The 24090-nt window shown below is 32.9% G+C and overlaps 2 protein-coding genes across 2 annotated transcripts; both read right to left on the bottom strand.

The window, feature by feature from the left end:
- Positions 1-1567: 1567 nt before the first annotated feature.
- Positions 1568-19950, bottom strand: LOC139490659 (allograft inflammatory factor 1-like). The gene is made up of 6 exons (XM_071277570.1): positions 19185-19950; positions 7329-7390; positions 6575-6641; positions 3831-3872; positions 3187-3349; positions 1568-1741 (listed from the first exon to the last, which is right to left on the bottom strand). The coding sequence occupies exons 1-6, from the start codon at positions 19222-19224 to the stop codon at positions 1657-1659; spliced, it is 459 nt and encodes a 152-aa protein (XP_071133671.1). The 5' UTR covers positions 19225-19950; the 3' UTR covers positions 1568-1656.
- LOC139490658 (uncharacterized) lies at positions 7649-17175 on the bottom strand. Its single transcript, XM_071277569.1, has 8 exons — positions 16697-17175; positions 15190-15286; positions 14448-14628; positions 13861-13946; positions 12505-13295; positions 11992-12131; positions 10955-11133; positions 7649-10200 (listed from the first exon to the last, which is right to left on the bottom strand). The coding sequence occupies exons 1-8, from the start codon at positions 17042-17044 to the stop codon at positions 9389-9391; spliced, it is 2634 nt and encodes an 877-aa protein (XP_071133670.1). The 5' UTR covers positions 17045-17175; the 3' UTR covers positions 7649-9388.
- Positions 19951-24090: the final 4140 nt, after the last annotated feature.

The raw sequence follows: 24090 nt of genomic DNA, 5'->3' as shown, positions 1-24090 counted from the left end.
TCCGTATTTGTTTTAGTATAAGACATTAGAATTGAATATGCTACGAAAGAATGTGATCCCTATCAACAAAACCGTGCTAGATTTTTTCGAAAGATGCAAAATGTAAAATTACAAAATAACAGAACTCTGATAATTTTTTTAAACGGAAAGCCAGCAAACAAATTTCAAACTCAGAAGCCCAGAAGCTCAAACACATCAACAACGGTCATATTCCTAACTTTTGTACAACCATTTTCACATAAGAAATAGGTGGATTGCACATGATTTTATGACTGTTTTAATCTCTCACTTGTATGACAATCGCTAAAAATTTCATTATGTTGACAACGATCTGTGAACAAAATAAACAGACATAATAGGTAAAAATGTCAAAAAGAGGGGTACCTCAGTCAACATGGTTTTATAATCTTAATGGGAACAAAAACACAAAATAAGACCAATCTAGTAATGAGTGTAGGATAAAATAAATTCTTACTCTCAAGAATATGTATTTAATTTACCATTGAACCTAATATGAGTAAATTTTCTGAATGTAGCAGTAATATCAAACTTTTATCTGTGGAGACTATTAAAGGGGGAGCATAATCTGTCTATCAGAGCTGAGATGTTCTGCAGCTTGCATAAAAACTTGTGGTTCCACGATAAGGTAGGCGAAAGATCAAACTCTTTGTATCTTGGCATTGCAAAAGATCCCGTTTTTCTGATACTGAAAATGACGAGTTTCACTGAATCCATTAGATGTTGGATGGGTACTAATTGCTATTTTAGTCTTAGATACATGTTTCTTTTCTGTTACTTGTTATTGGTTTTAAACTAGCTGTCAGTAAATGCGAGAGCTCTCAAATCTGTACTATGTTTCTTGTTGTGGTGATGTATATATACCCTGCAACATCCTATCTGTGTTTTTGTAAGATATTTTTTTTCCTGGTTTGTATTAATCTGATGAGTAAGGCCCATTTTAACTGATTGGTTTACTTTGTTCTTATGTTCATGATGTTGTACTGTTACACCACTGTCCCAGGTCAGGTAAAGGAGGAGTAGCGCTAAAGACCTAGTTCAACCCCGCCAGATTCTGTAAGAGCCTTTCATTAAGTGGTTGTTGCTTGTTGCTTGTTGCTACAGATAATATTTGTATTTCGTCATTGTTTTACATAAATTAGGTCGTTGTTTTTTGTTTGTTTGATAATTGTTTTACATTATCAGGTCGGGACTTATATTGCTGACTTTGCGGTAAGGGTTTTCTTCATTGTTGAAAGCCGTATGGTGACCCACAATTAAAATTGGTTTCTGCATGTTTGAGAGTTGCAATCATACCGCATCTTCTTATTTCTATATCAAATGTCGCAGAAAAGTTGACACCGTTATATGGAAATAAAAACGTACAAAAAAACGGGGAAGGAGAATGTGGTCGGCGCCCCAGAAGGATACACAAGTCTGTTGATGAGTCAAATTCGGTAGTTCACAAAAGAGGATGGGACTGTGTGCACGGTATTAATTTTCTCTGACCAAAGCATGGAACAATTGAATCGATGGTTTTTAATTGAACAATAAATGTATATATTGAAAGTTCGAGACTAAGATGGTTTTAATGTTTTAGTACAGTTTTTCTCATAAGACACATAAAAAATATAGGCAAAAAAGCAGTCTTGTCGGCGTTCATGGCAAGCTACTTAATGTTCGTTTAGGTGCTATGCCATGTGGCTTGTCTGCGTCTTTGGCGGCGTTTTCGAAGAAAAGAATTCTGAAAAGAAAATAATAAATTTTATAACATATACTTCGATATGATTTGAAGTATAAACATGTTTCCCTTCAATAATTACACCTAAATAAGATATAATAAATATCATGGATTTTAATTGTTTGATAGTTAATATACTTTTTTTTTATATTTTCTTGTATAAAGATAAATTCGTTCAATATGAATTACCCGAGATAATGAAACAAGGGTATCTCTTTGTACCCTCTTTGCAATGGTATTTGTCCAAACGCATTTCGTACAATTACCCTTTTCGCAGACGCTTCATCATTTATGTACTTAACCAAAAGCATCTGCTCTCCTAACTGAAATACATGTATGTTATAGGCGAGAAGACTAATAGAAGTAAAAGTTTAACTTTCTCTGTTGATACTCTGTGCAATTTACTGGTGTATCGTGTTCAGGAGGGATTTTTGTGAAAAAATCGGCCTCGCAAAGAAATGTCCTTCCCTCGACTGATATTTATCACAAATGTTCCTCGTGAAATTGATGTATCTTTTCAATTGTCTACATGTAACTGATGTCCATAGCTCTCAAAATAATGTTTTCTTTTAATAATATTTGGAAAGAAATGAAACAATGACACTCGTTTTGTTGCCCTGTTATATTTGTGCCGGTTTTTTAATTTCTTGGAAAATATTCGCCATATATATACTAATAGCTTCTGTAAAATCGTTTTGCATATATATTTTTTTTTTTTTGATTCTCAGTTCTGTAAAGCTTAGATGAAGATTTGTTTTGTGGAAGCGGTCAATTTTGATTCCTCTCATACAGAAAAGTGTGCAAACAAAGTCGAGTGCTTATGGTTAAACTATCTACCAAACAACCAGGAACAAGGAACATTACATGTACATGTATATGCATGTAGCGCCTTTAACAATTATAAGAACCCATGGATACAATATGCATGGTGGTGGCAATCCGAATTATTACCATCGTTTAAATTGATACCAGAGCAAAACAAAACTATAACTGAGTTTTAATGTGCGTATTGTTATGCGTTTACTTTTCTGCATTGGCTAGAGGTATAATGGGAGGGTTAAGATCTCACAAACATGTTTAACCCCGCCACATTTTTGCGCCTGTCCCAAGTCAGGAGCCTCTGGCCTTTGTTATTCTTGTATTATTTAAACTTTTAGTTTCTTGTGTACAATTTGGAGTTTAGTATGGTGTTCATTATCACTGAACCAGTATATATTTGTTTAGGGGCCAGCTGAAAGACGCCTCCGGGTGCGAGAATTTCTCGTTGCATTGTCTGAATACCTGTTGGTGACCTTCTGCTGTTGTCTGCTCTATGGTCGGGTTGTTGTCTCTCAAGTTGGCACATTCCCCATTTCCATTCTCAATTTTATATTAATTACATTCGTTCTTGAATGTCACATATAATAAGTGTATGTATTGTTGGTATATTGTGTTCTATGAAGACTTACAATCTTAATATAGAACTCTTTCCTCCTAACATCATCCATAGAAATTCTTGATAACTAATAGTACCGGAACCTGTCGTATCCACTTCTTTGATAATTTTCATCAGTTCAAGATGTGTTTTTGGTTGTCCTAGCTTTTCCAGCATTTGTTTTAAACCCATTTTATCTATAGAACGAAATTAAAAAAAAAAGCTTAAACATGCCATGAACCCAATTTATACATTGTATTGGTAGATAAGCAATAGTTTTAAAAAAAAAAGACAAATGTTAATTTGTTTTGTTGTTTTCTTATTGTAAGTATTAACAACGTTAAAAATAAGTGTTTTCAAAAGTTTTATATTTAAATAAAAATAATTTAAATTTAAAAAAACATGGAGTTTTTAACGACGGAATCTACAATTGGATACTGTGCACAGCACAGTTATTGCTCATGATTATTTGTGGTGATACATATAATGACGATACAGACAAACTGTTCCGACACTCGTTTGACACTAATACGCTCAGGCAAATGAAAAAAGAAAGTTATACCGTTATATACTATAATATTTCATTATTTGATTCCCGTGTCAAATGGAACTTGGTTCGTGTAAGCATTCGTTCATAGGCAAATATACACATATTGCAAGATAAATCAAAACACATACCGATATCACCAGAAGTGTCCAAATCGAATTCTAGGAACTTGTCTGAAAATATTGTTAAAAATGTCAATGTCACAATAATAGAAACATAAGTATCAACACTAAATGGTTGTTTCATTGTTAATACAAATAATAAAAGGTGATTTCAAATTGTGTTGCAATTAGCTAAGTTACTCGATTGTGGTGTGACTAAACGGACATCCACACCTTTGTCAACGACTTGCCACCAAACAGAGAGTGAAGACATCTCTACCTCGGGGCAAAATAGACACTTTTAAACAGAGAAATTACACAGTTATTATTAAAATATATTTTGATAAAAAAAAAGTTCTCAGAAAAAAATCAATGATACGCGCGATTTCTTACGTACTCTTACATAAAAATTCTGTACTGAAGAGATTTTGGTTAATCTTCGCTCAGCCTGGCACTATGTTATACTAACGTTAACGGGACTGGAAACTGATTGATATGTTGGGATTTTGTTATCCCGTATAATATTATAATAGTCCTAGATCTTTAGTATCGTGAAATTGTACAGTTTAATTGTTTGCATTTTTTACTTTTTTTTCAAAATATTATAGTTAACGTGTGTTCAAAGCATTGACACAAATCAAATCAATTTAAATGTGTTTGTTTCAAAATCATGAATAGGAAGGAAATAGTATTTCTCTTTTAACGTCCTCCCGGAACAGACAATCGTATTTCTTTTATCCTTTGTACATCTGATAAACTGGGGGAAAAAAACTCCGGTTCGCAGGGAGCATAATTATTGACTATACAACACATATATACAAACTAATGTAAACGTTATATTTATACACTAGTAAACAAAAAATGAAAATATATAGAAGTGAAATTAAGTATTATTAGTCTGATTGGTACCAGTCATGTCCTTTATGAACGAAACAATTTGGAATTCTTTTTTATAAAGTTAAATAAATTTAAACAACCGTATTGAATGATCCATGATTATCAGAGAGGCAATTTGAGGAAAGATTGATCAACGTGTTGACAGCCGGATAATTTTAACAGTAAAGAAATTGATTTATTGTGAATAAATAATTATTGTCTATTTCTTTGCGTGAAAGGTATACGTATTATCACCCTTCCTTGAAGATTTGACACATAGCGTGAGCCACAAGTAACGTTTTGCCCCAGGCAGATACTTACTCCTTACAAGATAGATAATTTATAATCCATTTACGTTAAAAATTTCACTGTTTCCCTGATTTTCTTTCTTTACTTATTTTTATTAATAAAAATGTCAAAAGTAAATTGTCCGTAAACTTTTTTTTATATAAATACTCGTAAATGCGATCCAACAGAACATTGCAATTCAAAAACATCTTGACTTTACCAGTTGACAAATACAGCAAGAGAGTAAATAATCACAATGTTTGCTACAATACAGTTTGCGATAGAAAATAGTTCTCAAGAATCACCTATAAAAGGAAAGCAAAGAAAGACAAAGAGACGTCGACACATTCCGCACTCACAGTTACCAGAGGAATTGGTCAAAAGACGAAATAGTAGAGAACGAGAGAGAATACACACTGTTAATGGTGCCTTTGAAAATCTGAGGAATCACATACCGTATTCGACAGAATATGATAGATGTTCAAAAGTTAAAATTCTTACGGATGCAATGGTGTACATAAATAACCTTAGTGAGATGCTGAACAATTATCCCGATGCAGAGAAACAAAGTTTGGATTCAAGTCAGCAGTTTAAACCGTGCTCTTGTGATGGGGTTGAACATGATGCCGTGAATTGCGGAGAATTGCGACTTGTTTCATCAGAACAATTTTGTGCGACAAAAGTTACATTTAACATAAATGATAAAACTAGCCATGAAGTCGACCATTTCAATAGAAAAGGAGACTATTCTTACAAAACTAAACATTCAAAGGTGTGCATAGAATCCCTAACAAACGGATTTAACAAACACAACGATGGAGATCCGACAAATATTCATGAATTAAGTAAGCAAGTAGATTTAGACAATGTTTGTACAATTGGATGCACAGAACAATATGACATAAAGGCATGCAACACAAAACACTTTTCTGGAAGGCCAGTTCTTAGAGATATAACTAACTACTATAACGGAATAACTCAACAAGAGTACATTAGTAGGCACTTTAGATACCAGAATATTGAAAGAGAGCATGCATACCCGTCTCCTGTTATTGGACATTTTAATTTGCAAGAAACAGAACTATGCCACAAGGCAACTCATTTCTTAGAAAATCTTATTCCGCCCCTGATGTAAGGACGTGTAAATTAAATAGACTGTTTTATAACAATATATAATCGTAACTAAGCGAATAGATCGGAACACTGTACTCTTATTCTAGTAAGACAATGTAAGAGGTAAAATATTTTATTTTGAAATAAAAACAAGGAAAACGTATTATTCTATTATTTGTACTTCATATTTGATTCGTACACAATTAAATTGTATAACTAATTTGACAATTTAAAGTACAACTAAATCGCACGTTTTAAAATTTTTACAATATCATATTAAGTGAAACGCAGAAAACATAATATGCATCAGTTACCATGCACACGCATGCTGAGATTTAGCGTGTTTAAGGAGCTGACTGACATTATTATATAGTTCAAGGAAGTATAAACTCTTACAATACACTTATACACGTGAATGTACTTAGAATCAATAGGGGAAGTGTCATGACGGGTTTCATAATAACTATTCGATGTATCTGAATATAAGGAAGTATTACTTTTATACGTCTGTAATTTTTCTTCTATATCTTCTACCTCTTTGTACTTATCATCTTGTAAAAAATCCTGTAAGCAATGAAAAGTGTATATACCATACATAGTAATAAATTATATTAGAAATTAGCAGCATAAAGTTTTTTTATATAGTCTAATGAAAAGTTATGTTAAACTTTTGTTTTCTTCACGCTATAGGCAATTATTTCAATATGAAACAAAGAGATGTGATATCATTGCCATGAGAATACTATCCATTGAAGTCAGTAGTTCAATTACGAAAATATAAGAAATTATTGGTCACGGTTATCAGCATTGAGAAAACCCAAGACCGTATCTTGATTTATGCAACCGTCCTCGATTTAAGCAAAGTGAAAACTTATGCCTATATCTCTTTTTTGTTGTTGTTTAAGGATCATTGTCACACTATAGCCTTTAATAGTTGCAGATAGTTGTACGTTTTCTAAACTTGGTAATTTGAGAATGAAAAAGACAATAAAACATCAAATTGAAATACACTTAGCTAATGTTTTAGACCTATGATATATTTTAGATAAATGGTAGCTGATCTTAAGTCTAAAAAAAAAACTACAACTGCAACATGAAAAAGGAGGGTTTAGACTGCAAATACAGCACACGTAGATGTAAATATGGGAAGAGCTTTATATAAACAATGATAATTAAGCCTACCTGTCTAGAAATTATGTAAAAAAAATATTCATATACGGCAGGTTTATTTTTAGCAGCAAAATAACCCACCTTATTTATTGCCTCTAATGCAGCTTCTCTGTCTTCCATCAACTGACCAAATGCTTTACCACCTGTTTATACAAACATTAAGGATGTACACTTCTGAGGAGCCAAATTTTTTCTCTGTTAAACTTTTTAAATGGTCATTATATTTTGGAAGATAAGTGTTTTCTGAAGTGAATTCATAAAAAAAAATCATAGGCTAATGCGCTTTTTAAGAAACTACGGCCATCTGAAAAAGGACAATTTACAAAGTATGAGAAAAATGCTAATTTCCAACAAAAACAGCAATATATGGATTTTTTCAAAATATATATAATAAAAACTCATTTTGGATGTTTCATCTTTTTAATACCTTGTATCATAGACAAGAAATCATAAAACACATAATATAAAAGCATACAAAAAAAAAAATTATAACCTTTTTCTCCCCCCTAAATCTTTGATTTTCCACCAAAACAGACCTAAATTCCAAAATTTACCCAATAAATGACACACTTCCTCTGTTAAACTTTTTTCCACAGTTAATTTGCAGTTAAGCATATATAAACTAAACATTTTAAGCCAAGAAACATTAGGGGTTAGTGTGCATTAAAAAAAGTTTTATGTCATTTACTATCCCCACCCCACCCTAAAAATCTCATTTCCAATAAAACAGCAAAATATGGATTTTTCCAAAACTGTGTAATAAATACTTATTTTGGGTGTTTCATCTTTTTAATAATCTGTCTCAAATACAAAAAATCATAAAACACACAGTCTATAAACATACAAAAATATTTTTTTTTATAATTTTTCACCCCAAAAATCAGAATTTTCCACCAAACAGGCCTAAATTCAAACATTTACATTAAAAATGGCACACTTCCTCTGTTAAACTTTTCCCCACAGTTAATATGAAGTTAAGCATAGACAAACTTAACATTTTCAGCCAAAAAACATTAGGGGTTAGTGCACATTAAAAAAAGTTCTCAGTTGTTTACTATCCCCACCCCGCCCCAAAAATCACATTTCTAACAAAATAGCAATATGTGGATTTAAAAAAAATTATATATAATAACCCAATTTGGGTGTTTTATCTTTTTGAAACCTTGTTTCATGATCAAAAATCATATAACACACAGTATAATAACATACAAAAAATCTTTAATATCATTTTACACCCCCCCCCCCCCCCCCCCCCCCCCCGAAATCTGGGTTTATTCACCTAAATCAACGTAGATTCCAACATTTACACAAAAAATGGAACCCTTCCTCTGTTCAACCTTTTTTTCACAATAAACATGCAGTTGAAAGCATAATTACAATTAACATTTTTAACAATTAGATATGGGTTAGTGTGCATTTTGAAAATTCATGTTATTTACTATCCCCACCCTGCCCCAAAAATCTCATGAAAACTTTACTTCCTCTCATGCGGTGCATATACAGCACATCGACTAATTATGTGTTATTATATTAGTCTATAATAATTAGATAAGATAGATATTTTTACTCTGAAACTCCCCATTAAAGATATTTGTCCATCTGTTACATTTATTTAGGTGTCAAGCCCAAAACTAGCCAAAGTTTTTACCTTTGACCTATAAAGTTGAATTAAATTATGGAACACTCTCTGATGTTTGTAATTATTGCACTTACAGACAGATGAACAGATTTTTTTTATACAAATATAATGAACATATCAATACATTATTCTTATTTAAAATCTAAACATTATAAGCACAGTAACCTTTCATTTTATGATGTACAGATATTTTTATAAGGCCAAATATAAATATATGTGTGGTTCCAATTTGCTCATGAAAACAGATTCACTGTTTTCTATATGCTTTGTTGTAAAATTAACTCACATATTATGCTTTTGTTGAATTTATTTTACATTGGGTTAAGACAATTTTAGTGGAAGTGGATACTTCTTATGGAAATTCAGAATTTTCAAAAAAGGTTCTAGGGTCACAATAGATATAAGTATTTTACAAAGATTGACAAACACAAAATATTTATAATATCAGTCTGTCACAGTGAATAAATAAGTTGATTGTAAATAGATATGTAGTTATAGTAAATTAACTTTCAATTAAGTGTTCTGAAATATACTTGGAAACAGCATGGATTATTTTAGAAGATCTTGTTACTCTTGGTCCTTTGCCACATTCCTCAGAAAAAAGTTGTTGTAATCCATTCTCCTGACCTCTTGAAAATGCTATAAGAAGTGAAGCCTTATTAAGGTTCGAAGCTGCAATTCTTCGTGCCATTCCAATGCTTAACACCTTATTGTCAACAAATTCCAGAAGTGTAGGTAGATTTAACTTGCATGAAGCTGATTGGTCAAAGGAATGGAATGCTGCTGGAACAGTAAAAGTTGCAGAAGAAAATTTGGCATCAGTATAGTCAATTTTGGAGGATTCCATAAGTTTTTGAAGGAATGTCACATCCTGTAGTGCATCGTGTGCAGCATAATCACAGTTCAGTAGAGTTTTGAGTAAATTTATTTGTGAGAAAGATTTGAGTTCTGGGTTATTAATTTTGAAGAGAAGTCTGGTGTCCAAAAATCCTTGAACATGTGTATTTAGAATGTTGGATTTTCCAATACATTTTAAAGTATTGATCATTACATGACAATCAAATGTTTTAATGTTATGACCTCCAAGGTATATATTATCACCTTCTCCTTTGATGAACTTGAAAAAATCTTCCATGGCCTTAGAAATAGAAAGAGAGTCAACAGGTTTCCCTTGATGAAACACTCTGTCATTCCTAACTGTAATGCCAGTAATATCACTAGCTTGATTTGTTATTGGAATTTTTGGAGTTACGTAACAGCTCCAATGATTGTCCCCACTGACAGCAGCTATTTGAGTGATGTGTGAGTCACGTGCTGTAAAAAAAGAATAAAAAGAACTTTAAAGCAAATAGAATTGTGATTGTTCCTATATCAAATGTTGTATTTGATATGAGAAATTTTAATAGAATAGTAGTGCATATTTCAGTGATGCCCCATTCTCCCTATCATTTCTTAGTTTTGCATTGAATTTAGAAAGATCATATCATAGGCCACATATGTACTATGTTTCAGGTAGATTTACTGATTTACTAATTCAGCAAAAAAATTTATGACCAAAAACTTTATTACAAAACTTTAACCTGACACAGGATCGATAAACATACAGATTGAGGGACGCACAGACTGAAGAACATAATGCCTCTGTATTATTGTTAGTTCGAGATAAAAATGTGACTGTTGCAGTGTGTTCAAGCAGTTTTAAAAGTACACTTTTATTTTAATTCTTTGTGCTGTTCTTGTTAATTATGCACCAAAGATAATGGAGTTGCTCTTTACTGATTATTGCAATTGTTAATTAGTTAAAAGTTTTGCATGAAAGCACATTTCTCACTACATATGATAATATATATCTGACTATGTCAATATTAACAAATTTTAGGCAATGTTTTTTTATCAGTTTCATTTCTTGTATCATTCAATAATTACTGATTTTTTAAACTTGTTCATTTTGATTGCATGTACAAATGTTGCATATTAAAGATGAAATAATGATGTTAATTAAAGACTTGCAAACTATACCAATACCAACACTGATCTCTTATTATTTCAATATGAATTATATGTTTACCTAAACTTGTAGTTTCAAAGTCAAAGCAAACAAGTTTTGCTGTCTCCTGGATATGGCAGTGTTCTATAGGTGGAGATGGTGCAGAGGGAATCTCTGTAATGTCCTGGTGGTCCTGCAGATCAATTGCGCTACTGTAACTTAGGCCCTCGCACAATTCTTTTACAGTATTTTTCTTTATTCTGAAAAAGCAATAATTTTTGAATTTCAGGTTTAAAATAAAAAAAATATATATAATGGACAACATATTGTTATTGGTCTGTTTCTGAATCTTTCTTCCAATGAATATTGTTTGTTTATTTACAAGCAGATGCTTTACCAACATTAATTTGTATTTTGCACAAACTTGGACCAGCATAAGGAGATGTGCATACATTGCCTGATGTTAACAAAAATTATATGTAAGCATAGTTTGATGCCGCCAAGAATGAGTTGAAAGAACTAATGCAAAAAATTATAAACAGATATATTATGTTAAAAAGGAGTATTTGTGAAAAATACCCCTCAAGAACATGATACATCTGTTTTATTACACCAAATGTTAATGTTCAAAAACACATTTATGACCGTGACGTTACAAGCATCCAGTCAGATCGAGTTTTTTTTTGGCAAACACCAGGGCAGAGAGGGTAAAAAGGCATATCCTTTTGGCAAATACCTGGGCAGGCTTTAAAAAATGAACAATATTCATTTGATGACAGTAAATTGGTGAAAATACAATGGCTATCGACAAATAAAAATCTAGGATATTTACATAAGGTGTAATTATAAAGATTGATTGTATTTCTTTTTCAAAATGACTAGGGCAACTGCAATTAATTTTTTTAATAGTTCTTTTTTTACATGGTATAACGGCTCCTTTAAAGTGCCAAGACAGCCAGATAAATACTGACACTAGCTGGCACACAATTTATTCTTCTACTATGAGCAATGACTTTATGAGATAACTTATCTATTGTTGGCTCAGAAGAAAATACATAGTTAAAAAATGGAATGTGTTGTGTTTATTTGGGGTTTGCAGAAGTGCATTATCAACATACCGTCTGTTTCTCAGCTGGATCCGTCTGATTTTTTCTTTCCGTGTGACACTAATTGCCTTCCTTTTTCTTGCTTGGATATCTCTTAAAATTGCCAACCGCTTTGTATGGACACCTGGAGATAAACCTATTTTTTTGTTGACCTGAAAGAATAATATAGTAATAAGTATTTTCACTTAAATTTAAACAGACTAACATACTAAATTTAACCATATAATTTAAGTTCTAACAATTTATTTGAAAAACAGTAAGCACACATAGGTGATATATTTGCTTTTTTAAAAGAAGACTTTTGTCTGTTCATTGTTTATTTTATAAGCTACATTTTACTCTGTCTGAGGTTCAAATTTGTTGTTTTCGTTTTTTTTTAGTTCTATTTACTTGTTCCTTGTTTGTCGTATGATTCCTAATTTTTCCTATGGTTTGTCTTTCTAAATGTCCTGTCCCTGCTTCTTGACAAGTGCTTAAAAGTAGTAAACAAAGAAGTTTTAAACAAAAATAAATCAAATAGTATACCTTGAGTAAATAGGATTGCCCTTCATTTTTCTGTGCAACAGATGCCGCTACTCTTATATTTAGACTGGAGGAACCACTGTAAAAATGTGCCTTTGGTGCTTTGGATGCCACACTTTTGTTGAAACTTTCGTTCCCCTGTGTGCTTCCTAGATTGGACAGCTTGCTGCTTTGTGTTTTGTATCCTTTCATAAGGTCCATCAATGCCGTTTGGAGAGGAATGTCTTTTAACGGCTTTCCAAACGGCAGAGATGCATATTTCTTTGATGGATCTTCAACGTGTGAACACCATGTTTTATCACAAAAAGTGTGGTCACCAAATGGATGTCTACCCACAGCTTCCAGACCATTCTCAACACCATCAGGGTCATTCTGGTTTTGGCACAGCATATAATTTAAACAATTTAAAAAGTATTTGATAATTTTCTGATTTAATTTTTTATGTTTCTGTCCGAGACTGTACAGTGAGTTGGCAATATTTTTTTTGACATGATTTCGATCAGACATTTTCTTTATGTTGGGGTTTACTTTTTTTCTCAGTCTTGCAATGGTTGTGGTGTCGTCATCAGCAATAATAGTACCAACAGTGATACCACTGTTTTTTATATTCTGGACCATTTCGACTACCATATCCTGCTCCATAGCTTTAGAGCTACCATCCCAATTAAGTCGACAGTCATGCATTTTTGCTTTAGTTCCCTTTCTGTTAGCTTCATCACAGGTTTTGCAAAATTTGCTGCGAACACTGTAACCTATAATCTTTCCAGTTTCTGCACCAATCATGGAACAGTGTCCTGCAAAATAAAAAGTTTGATTTCTATTTTGTAGCAATGTAACAAGTTAAGGAAGAATTGTGCTTACAAGATCTATTGCCATATTGTGATATTTAAACTAAGTAAGTTCAATAATCTCCCTTGAAAAATTCTAACCAGAAATATCCTCCTTCAAGCACATTCTAAGATCGTGTTCTACAACTGTGTAATGTTTCATCAATATTGATCCATCCATTAAGGAGGAGTTGTGCTTACAAGACATATGGAAGGACAGACAGACAGACAGACAAAGAGACGGGGTGACTGCTATATACCACCCCAAAAAGAAACATTACCCCCCTTTTTTTTTATTTGGGTATAATGATATAGTAAGAGAATTTGGCTGCCTATTATTGTTACAATATAATGTTTAATGTTTCTGCAATGCAGTTTTTATTCTAAGAAGATGTGGTATGAGTGGCGATGTGACAACTCTCCGTCCAAGTTTGTTTATTTTGAGAACAGAAATAAATATTTTTGTTTGCTTTTTACAAAAAATCAATCCATGAGGATTAAAGTTGAAGATTTGTTTTATTGATGATTATACCTGATAGACTGTCATATGACCTGCCACTTCCCCTTTTCTGCCAGGCTCCATCCACACTCACAATCAATTCATCCCTATCAGATTTACTGAAAAAACAAAACAAAGATAATAAAAACTAGAGCTGTAATAGAAACATCCAATTTTATAATTTTCGCGCTAAATAATGATTCGTCTCAACTTAAAGAATTCAAACAAAATGCAAAATCAGTTTTGGCCTACATGTACTACCCTTATGTTTGATGATCTCCCTTTTATTTTTTGGAATTGACAGAGTTTATCTTGGTTCATTAACATTGTACAGTAGAAACCTTTTTTTAAATGACATGCATGTCTTACCTTTCTTTTAGAGAGGGTAGATTATTGTCAAGGGCGATAATAGTGTTCGAAATCACACACAAAATATTACGTTACTGTAACACGGCATAATTGTATTCTTATACTTTTAAGTCTTATACTTATGACGTTACATGTACCTTCAATCTTCAATACAAATTTAAATTGTTTACACGTCGTTGTTTATATACATGCAGTATAATCATAACCATTATACGATAAATAGATTTCAGCTAGATCATATATGCACCTACTTCTTTGTAATATCTAGTTCTTCAGATAAACATACAGCCACAGTGCTCTCTGCAACAGTCTCTATAGCACCCCCTGATTCCTTCTGCCTTGCACTGAGTAATGTATTACTCACAGGTGGTATATTGAGAGCTGTGAGGAATGTGTTGACTTGTCTCCCTCCAATTCCAGTATGTACCATAGCTAAAATTAAAAAGAGAAAATTTAACATTGAGAGGCTTAATTTGTAATAGCAGCATATAAAATAAACTGAATATTGACAAATTACTTAGCATGTTCAATTTCACAAATTTTAATCAATATTATGTATTACTATAACAGGAGAAGTTGCATTTTGTGACCAAAATATAGTGTAAAATTGAATGTAAGTTTTTTATACATGTACTGCAATAATAACTCAATTGAATTATTCATTATAATTAAAATCTTGCATAAATTTTTGAATTTACAGACAGTTACGGTTCCCGAAATTTTCATGCTCCAGTAGTTCTCTATATAATAAACCACTTGACCCCATTTAAATCAGCACCTCACAGTTAAGTAAGCATATAAATATTCAATATAAACATTATGTACATATCCCAAGTCATGATCACCCTGTAATTAAAGTGGTTGTCATCAGATACTGCATGCATATTTGTGTGCCTCTAGACATTTTTACAAGGGGGAATAATAATTTGCTCTAGTTATCATTTGCAAAATTGTATTTAGACTTTAGACACAATGGTTGTTCACTAAAAATACCTGTAGCTAATTTGGTGTTGGCATCCCATATCTTGTTATGTCTTTTCCCAGTTGCAACATTGTTTATGTGAAGACATCTGGTATTATAACATGGTATCTAAAATGTTAAGAAAAAATATTCTTAAAAATTCATTAAAATTTAATGTAATGCAATATGTACTTACTACATGCAGTGTGTTGTATACATTCAACAGTAAAAACAATTTTTGCCGATGCAGATTGTGTATACTATTGGGTTTAAAGTGATTGTTATTACTTTTTACTTGTAAGCTTTACAGAATAAAGAAATTGACGAAGAGTCATTTTATTTTTATTACCTGACCTCAGCCCCCATAAGCTGTGTTTGTTCATTTTCAACTAAGCACCATCTTTAATAGTTTTAATGTATCTTTAACCCAAATGATTTGTTTTATGTTACAAGTCTTTTTTGTACATCAATATATAAGTATACAAAAATTAAGTGACTGCAAAAAAAGATTAATAATAGTTTTCAAAATTATTACCACCAGCTTGTGTCATTTTGGTCTTTTGTGGATAGTTGTCTCATTGGCAATCATACCACATCTTCTGTTTTATATTTACTGTATGTATTAAATACAAAACAAAATTTCCTGTAATAATACTGTGTTTGGTAGAGTTGTTGATTTTTTACAAGTATTAAATCCTGATGCAGTCCATTTGACACATGCATTGAATAGATGCATTATTTTAGTCACAGACCCAACCTTTATAGAAGGTCACTTAAAAAGATGAGATTCCACCATAGAGGGGGGATAGGACCTTTATCGGGACTCCGGGATCGGGTGTTTTTAAGCTCGGGATTGACCCTTTCGGGATCCGGGAATTCTTTATTAGAATTTCGGGACCTCAGGATTTCATGTTTTTAAGTCCGGGATTTCGGGGTGTTGTTTTTTTAAGCCTGGGATTTCAGGATCAGGACCCCTCCTATCCCCCCTCACCATAACGAAGTCTTAGGAAGCTACCATTTGATTTTTAGGGGGAGGGGGGGCTAGAATATAATTTGAAAAAAAGGTAAGACAAGTGTCTTGACTAAAAAATTCAGAATGAACAACTAGAAAAAAAGGAAGGATGAAAATCTATAAAAAAAAAAAAGGAGAAGAATATGAACAAATGAAAAAAACCCAAAATCATGAGAATTGTTTTGTAAAAAATAACAGGGCAAGTCAGAGACTATAAAAAAAAATTAGTCATACTTCTCCTAAAAAAATCAAATTCTTGTCCTAAAAAGAGGGGGTTGCTATGCTGAAAAATTCTAAAGATAAGTGGTTCAACATCAAATGAACATTAATAAAAATGGGCACCATGATGATATAAACCACTTGAAAAACACATTTTTCATGATCACTAAAAGGTTGGTTCATGGTTGTTTAAAGTCTATGAATTTGAAGAGAGAGCATGTGCAAAAGAAGGTGGTCAGTTCCCCTTATCCTAAAGGAACATCTTCTTCATACAACGAGAAAGAATATAAATGTCTGTGAATTTTTACCTTGATAATAGCTGACAATCCATATGTCAAAATGCCAGATGCATGCGTCAACTGCAGAGGTAGTCCACACTTTTTGCAGCCGGACAGACCCTCTGCAAGTACACCAAGTTCCACTATACGTCTGCCCATAGACCAGGAAGTTTCTGTAGAAGTTGAAAACAACTGCTCCGCGACGTGTATAGGGGGGTTGCCATCATTCGCGGATGCATAAGAATGGTCCTTGAAAACGGAAGGATACTTCACATCTGTTGTACATCTTTCCCTTCTCCGATCTACTAGACCCTGTAGAACCTTTCGTAACCGCTCCGTCTGCTTTTTACTCTTAAAACCTTTCACTTTGCGTACCATAATCAATGTCAACAATATCTACCGGCAGACGATTGTTTACATTGCCGACTGACATCCGGGACTTTGAGTAAGTCGTTCTAATTTTATACAACCATTTCTATTTAACTTTTATTAATTTATTTTTAACTAAATGAAAATATGGAAACAATTAATGTACATTTAATCGATAATATTTATCTTCTGCGAGATATAACTTTTTCAGCCATTTTGCGACATCGAAGTCAATCGCGAGTTATCTCCCGTTGACCACTTCCAAATTACGTTAAAATCGTCAGAAGAGTACATCCATACGTGTATGTTATATTATAAAAAGTGTTTGGGTTAGATATTAGTTTTAAATTTTACCTCATGACGCTTACACAGTGTAGAATAAACCGCCGATTAATATCAAAAAGTTTCATACTATTTATGCACTTGAATTTTTACTTGATAACATTTTTGTTCGCTTTGGAGATTCCGTATATCGTCAAGTTATTGGAATTCCAATGGGGACTAACTGTGCACCACTTATTGCGGACCTGTTTTTGTATTGTTATGAGTTACAATTTATGACTAAAATTAGCAAAGACCCATCAAAACAACATTTGATACAAAAATTTAACAATACTTTTAGATATTTGGATGATATATTGGCTCTAAATAATGACGACTTCAGTATGTATACTAAAGAAATTTATCCTGTAGAACTTACTTTAAATAAAGCTAATGATAACAATGACCACTGCCCTTTCCTCGATCTTGATATCTATATCATAAACGGGAAGCTTAATACAAAAATTTATGATAAAAGAGATGATTTTTCATTTCCTATTGTTAATTATCCATTTTTAGATGGTGACGTTCCCTTGTCACCATCTTATGGTGTTTATATATCTCAACTTGTACGATTCGCTCGTGTATGTAACAATGTATTAGATTTTAGCGAGAGAAATTTATGTATTACTGAAAAATTATTACACCAGGGTTTTCGATATCACAAACTGGTCAAAACATTTACTAAATTTTATCACCGGTATAAGGAAATAATTCGTAAATATAACTCAACATGCAGACATCTTATACGTTCAGGTATTTCACATCCAAAATTTTATGGAAATATTCTTTATAAAGCACAAAAATGTCAGTATTCTCCTCAGAAACTAACAAAACCTTTAAATAGACTTATTAAAAGGGGATATAGTTACGATACTGTTGTCAGGTCATTAAAGATTGCATATTTTGGCTTTAACATTGATTCACTGATAGGGTCTTTGCATCGGAACTAAACACATTTATTTCTAAAAAAACAGTTGTTGGCATGACACGGGTTATGTTCTTCTCATATATTTTATGATAGTATGATACTAAACCCCTAACGGGAGGGATTGTACCTGATATTCATATGATGAAGACATAATCTTTCAATCAGTTTAATTGAGGTCTGGAGCTGGCATGTCAGTTAACTGCTAGTAGTCTGTTGTTATTTATGTATTATTGTCATTTTATTTATTTTCTTTTGTTACATCTTTTGATATCAGACTCGGACTTCTCTTGAACTGAATTTTAATGTGCGTATTGTTATTCTTTTACTTTTCTACATTGGCTAGAGGTATAGGGGGAGGGTTGAGATCTCATAAACATGTTTAACCCCGCCGCAATTTTGCGCCTGTCCCAAGTCAGGAGCCTCTGGCCTTTGTTAGTCTTGTATGATTTTAAATTTTAGTTTCTTGTGTATAATTCGGAGTTTAGTATGACGTCCATTATCACTGTACTATTATGCATATTTTAGGGGCCAGCTGAAGGACACCTACGGGTGCGGGAATTCTCGCTACATTGAAGACCCATTGGTTGCCTTCGGCTGTTGTTTGCTCTATGGTCGGGTGGTTGTCGCTTTGACATATTCACCATTTCCTTTCTCAATTTCATATTATTTTATTTTTCAATTTACTACTTCATTAAAACAAACATTTAACATTTAACTCCTGCTTTAACCGTTGCCAGCTTAGTACTACATGTACTAATCAGAGGCTTTACGTTTGGAAAGCCAAGTTCGTGCATACATGTTTTTTAACCGGTATTCGTTAGAATATAATTGACTTTTTATAAAAGATATCTTTTAAACTTTTCTATACATTTTTTTGTTAAACTGAAATAAACTTGCCTTGATAGTCCTTCGGATCTAGTTTTGGCTTTTCCGCCATAATTATCAACTAATGGTAAAATGGTAGATCTTCCTCTGTACCAGACGATCCAATATTTCCGGTAACTATGATATGGATACTTTACTATTTATTTCCTGCACAATTTAATTATTTAACTAGTTCGAATTTCATGGGGCTATGTACAGGATACCGCATCCTGTTAGTATTGGTACTGAGGTTTATCAGTACTTTCCATCAATATGTATTTTTCCGTATCATTTCATCTCAGGAAAGCCAAAACATGAAATCAATATTTTTTTCAGAATTGCATACTAGTACCCCGGTTTGTTTCATAGAATTATGTCAAACCTGAAAATAGTGTTTGTGATCTGTCGTTTTATAGTGCCGAGTATAGAAATGCAAAGTGAAATTAAATTTGTAATTTCAAGTTTTTGTATTTCAGAGCGACTTTGAAAGCTATTATAAACTCAACTCGACCACATGTTCATCAGTCTAGCTGTCCCTACTAAGGTTGCGTTTAACACTAAACTCATGTGTCAGTTTACTTAACTTTGCTGGTTTTGGAAAATATTTGTGGATACACATCAATATGATATAGAATGGATAGTCAAATTGTCCAATAGTTAATCATAACCTAAGGGAAACTAGACATAGAACATAATCCCAAGATGTACAACATTGCATAAAGAATGTAGTTACATTTTATAAAGCCAATTCTATACAGTTTATATTGAGATTTTAATGGTCTATATCTTATAGTTGAAATAAAACATATACACTGAACATTATATTATATGACTCTTATGATAAGAGTACATACTAAGTTTCTTGTTTCCTGTTAATCAAGACAAATAACAGACACTGAACCTGCTTATTGCATAAGATTAATTGCGATATTTTGTTTTGATGCAAGAGGCTATTTTATATGAACATGAATATTTTTGACATATAAGAGGTGGTTGTATTGTGGATATTTACATGAAATTTATAATGTATATAAAAGATTTTGGGAGGCATTTGTATCCACAATTATCATACAACTGTATCTCCAATAGGACGAAACTTCATTATTTAAAGTCACAAACTAATGCTGCATAAACCATTTTCATAGTTCACGATTACGTCGAATATAAATCTACCCTTTCAGAAAATGCATGTACGGAAATAAGAAGATAAGGGGAAGATATTGACGAGACAGTAACCCAGATGATCTTTAAATCAGAGTAAAGTGTAAACAAAAATTCAAGCTTTAAACTGTTCAGAGTACTAATATTGTGGATACTTTATAGACCTGTCTTCAACATCAAACTTTCTACGGCTAATAGACAAACACATTCTAAATGTTATTACGCACGTGTTCCTTAATTCGAACCAGTACACCCATGCTTTCTATTAAATGCACAAAAGAGGGGCAAAAGATACCAGAGGGATAGTCAAACGCACAGATTGAAAATAAACTGACAACGCCAAGGCTAAACAAGAAAAAGACAAAGAGACAAATAATAGTACACAATACACATCATAGAAAACTAAGACAAGTAATTATTTAATAAAACGCAGAATTGATTTGTTTTTGTTCACTTATGCATCAAGAAATGGTCAAATGAAAAATAGACCGAATACCGTGCGTAACGTCAATGCAACACGAACCCCACCAAAAACTGGGGGTGATCTCAGGTGCTATGGAAGGGAAAGTAGATCCTGCTCCTTATGTGGCATTCTTCGTGTTGCTCATGTTATTACAAGCCTCGGTAAATAGTCTTATTCGGTAGGTCACATTCGTGAATAGGGAACGGTATTGTAGTTACAACATAAGCAACATATCCGATATCATCTGTGAAACGGATATTTCATAACTATCAACCAACTCGTGATGGCGTCCGTAAAATTTGAATTTGGAACTCTTGGTTTTATAGGTTCCTCGTGAGCAGCAACCTCTATCAAGGAAATCATGATTGGAAATACAACCCGGGAATATCGTTTCAATTGGGAGATATATACTCTGTATGAAGGCGCTGCTGGTATGTTGCTACAGGAAAAGGAAAGTTCACAATTGGGAAGCTGAAATCATCGAAGTTTTGTTTTCAACCGACCCTCATTGTCAATGTCTAGATGTAAGTCAAGATGTGAGACAGACTTAACTGTATCTGTTGTATACTTGATCTCTAGTTCGATGGGATAGATGTGTTCAACACAGTCACCAAATGTATAATTATTTTTAGCGATAAAACATCATCAATATAGAGGAAAGTAAAGTTAAATTTTAAGGATATTGTTAACTTCTTATCTTTCTTCCTAAGAAGTTCCTATATCAAGTCAGCCTCATAAGTATAAAAGAACAAGTCGGCAAGAGGAGGGACACACTTGATTAACATGGGAATACCTTTAGTTTGTTGAAAAACACGTCCTCCAAACCTTACACACATAATGTCAACCTTCCACATTTTGTTTGTACAACCTTATTTGAGTATTCTAGAATACAAAGTTTCATGAACATCTAAAGAGGCATTTCGAAGAACTTGCTTCCAAAAAGTGTATTCTGAATAGCACCAACATAACCAAGTCTTAATAGCCATTACTCTTGGATTTGTCCATGGACCAGCATTGCCTATAAGTATGTTATAGTTAGTATCTTACAATATAAATATAGTTTCATTATGTAGCATGAATGCTAAATATCATAACAAGAATGTATCCATAGTACACATATTTTCTATGCGAAGTGGACTGAAAAAGTTGGGGTAAAAAAATCTTATTTGGCATTAAAATTCGAAAGATCATATCACAGGGAAGATGTATACTAAGTTTCAAGTTGAATGGACTTCAACTTCATCAAAAACTACCTTGACCAAAAACTTTAATCTGAAGCAGGACAGATGGACAGATGAATCAATCAAAGGATGGACAGACAGAAAAACATAATGCCCCTAAGTTGGGCGTAAAAACCAGTGGCGGATCAAGCCATTGTTAGTCTTGTATTATTTTAATTTTAGTTTCTTGCGTACAATTTGGAAATTAGTATGGCGTTCATTATCACTGGACTAGTATATATTTGTTTAGGGACCAGCTGAAGGACGCCTCCGCGGGAATTTCTCGCTACATTGAAGACCTGTTGGTGACCCTCTGCTGTTGTTTTTTATTTGGGCGGGTTGTTGTCTCTTTGACACATTCCCCATTTCCATTCTCAATTTTATTGTCATAAGTGGGGGCCCACTGACTGCCTAAGAGGGGGCCTGCTCCGGCCATGCTTCATTAATTGCCTATGTAATCAACCAAATTTTTCACAGAAAAAGGGGGCTCAGGCCCCCTGGGCTTCCCCCCTAAATCTGCCTCTGAAAATAATTCAAGGGCATAATTATGAAAATACTCAACAGAGGAAAATCCTTTATGCTGCAGAGTTGACACATCATAATCTGTACTAGTACAATAGTTGACTTATTTTGGACAAAGGATTCAAAAGTAAGAACAGATAAATTCACAAACAGACAGTCAGATTGATTCCTATTAACATCCCCCATCTTCCTGAAAAAAAAAGCATAAATACATAAAATCTAACAAGAATGTGTCCCTAGTACACAGATGCCTAAATCGCACTATCTCAGTGGACTGTGCAATTGGAGTCAACACTCTCATTTGGCATTGAAATTAATAAAGATCATATCATAAGGAACATGTGTACTAAGTTTTAAAGTTGATAGTTCTTTAACTTCATCAAAATCTACCTTGACCAAAAATGCAGGACAGATGGACAAACGGACACACAGACCAGAAAACATAATACCCATAAATGGGGCATAAAAAAAACTTTGATTGGATGGTACATTGTATAAAAATTTGATTAAAAGTTCCTGAACAAGTAATCTCAACTTTGTGAGAATTATCAGAAATAGTTCAAAGAATGAAGGTCTTTCATTTGCTTCCTGCTTCCCTATTGTATGTATTCTATGAAATGTAATATATAGATAACAATAAATTATCTAGTTTGTTTCAACAATGTTTGATAAATCATAGACACATTATTGATACTGGCACCCTTTCCCTTTTAATTTCTACATGGAGCACTGCATAAATAATGATGAATTAAAAACCAGATGCTCCGCAGGGCGCAGCTTTATACAACCGCAAAGTTCGAACCCTGAACAGTTGGGGCAAGTATGGACACAACATTTAAGCTTGATACAGCTCTGAATTTGGATTGTGATTAAATAGTTGACACAACATAGGTTTCTGACACAGAATGAATGTGGTCTAAGAACTTAAATTTAAAAACTTAAAAAATTTAAATTGGTCATTTACCTATTATGGTCTAATATCCAAAATCTAAATACATGGTTAGATTCTGCATATTGAAGAACCCCATATACTCAATTTTTGATGAAATCAAACAAAGTTTAATTTTGGATCCCGATTTGGACCAACTTGAAAACTGGGCCCATGATAAAAAATTTAAGTACATGTTTAGATTCAGCATATCAAAGAACCCCAAGAATTCAATTTTTGTTAAAATCAAACTAAGTTTAATTTTGGACCCTTTGAACCTTAATGTAGACCAATTTGAAAACTGGACCAAAAACTAGGAATCTAAATACACGGTTCATTTTTTTATGAAATCAAAGAAAGTTTAATTTTGGCCCCTAATTCCTAAACTGTTGGGACCAAAACTCCCAAAATCAATCCCAACCTTTCTTTTGTGGTCATAAACCTTGTGTTAAAATTTCATAGATTTCTATTTCTGATAATAAGTTCTTGTGCAAAAACCAAGAAAAATGCTTATTTGGGACCCTTTTTAGGCCCCTAATTCCTAAACTGTACCAAAACTCCCAAAATCAATCCCAACCTTCCTTTTATGGTCATAAACCTTGTGTTTAAATTTTATAGATTTCTATTTACTTATACTAAAGTTAT

This window comes from Mytilus edulis, chromosome 10, assembly GCF_963676685.1.
Source record: "Mytilus edulis chromosome 10, xbMytEdul2.2, whole genome shotgun sequence".
Classification (NCBI taxonomy): domain Eukaryota; kingdom Metazoa; phylum Mollusca; class Bivalvia; order Mytilida; family Mytilidae; genus Mytilus; species Mytilus edulis.
This window is presented reverse-complemented; position numbering and strand designations above follow the sequence as displayed.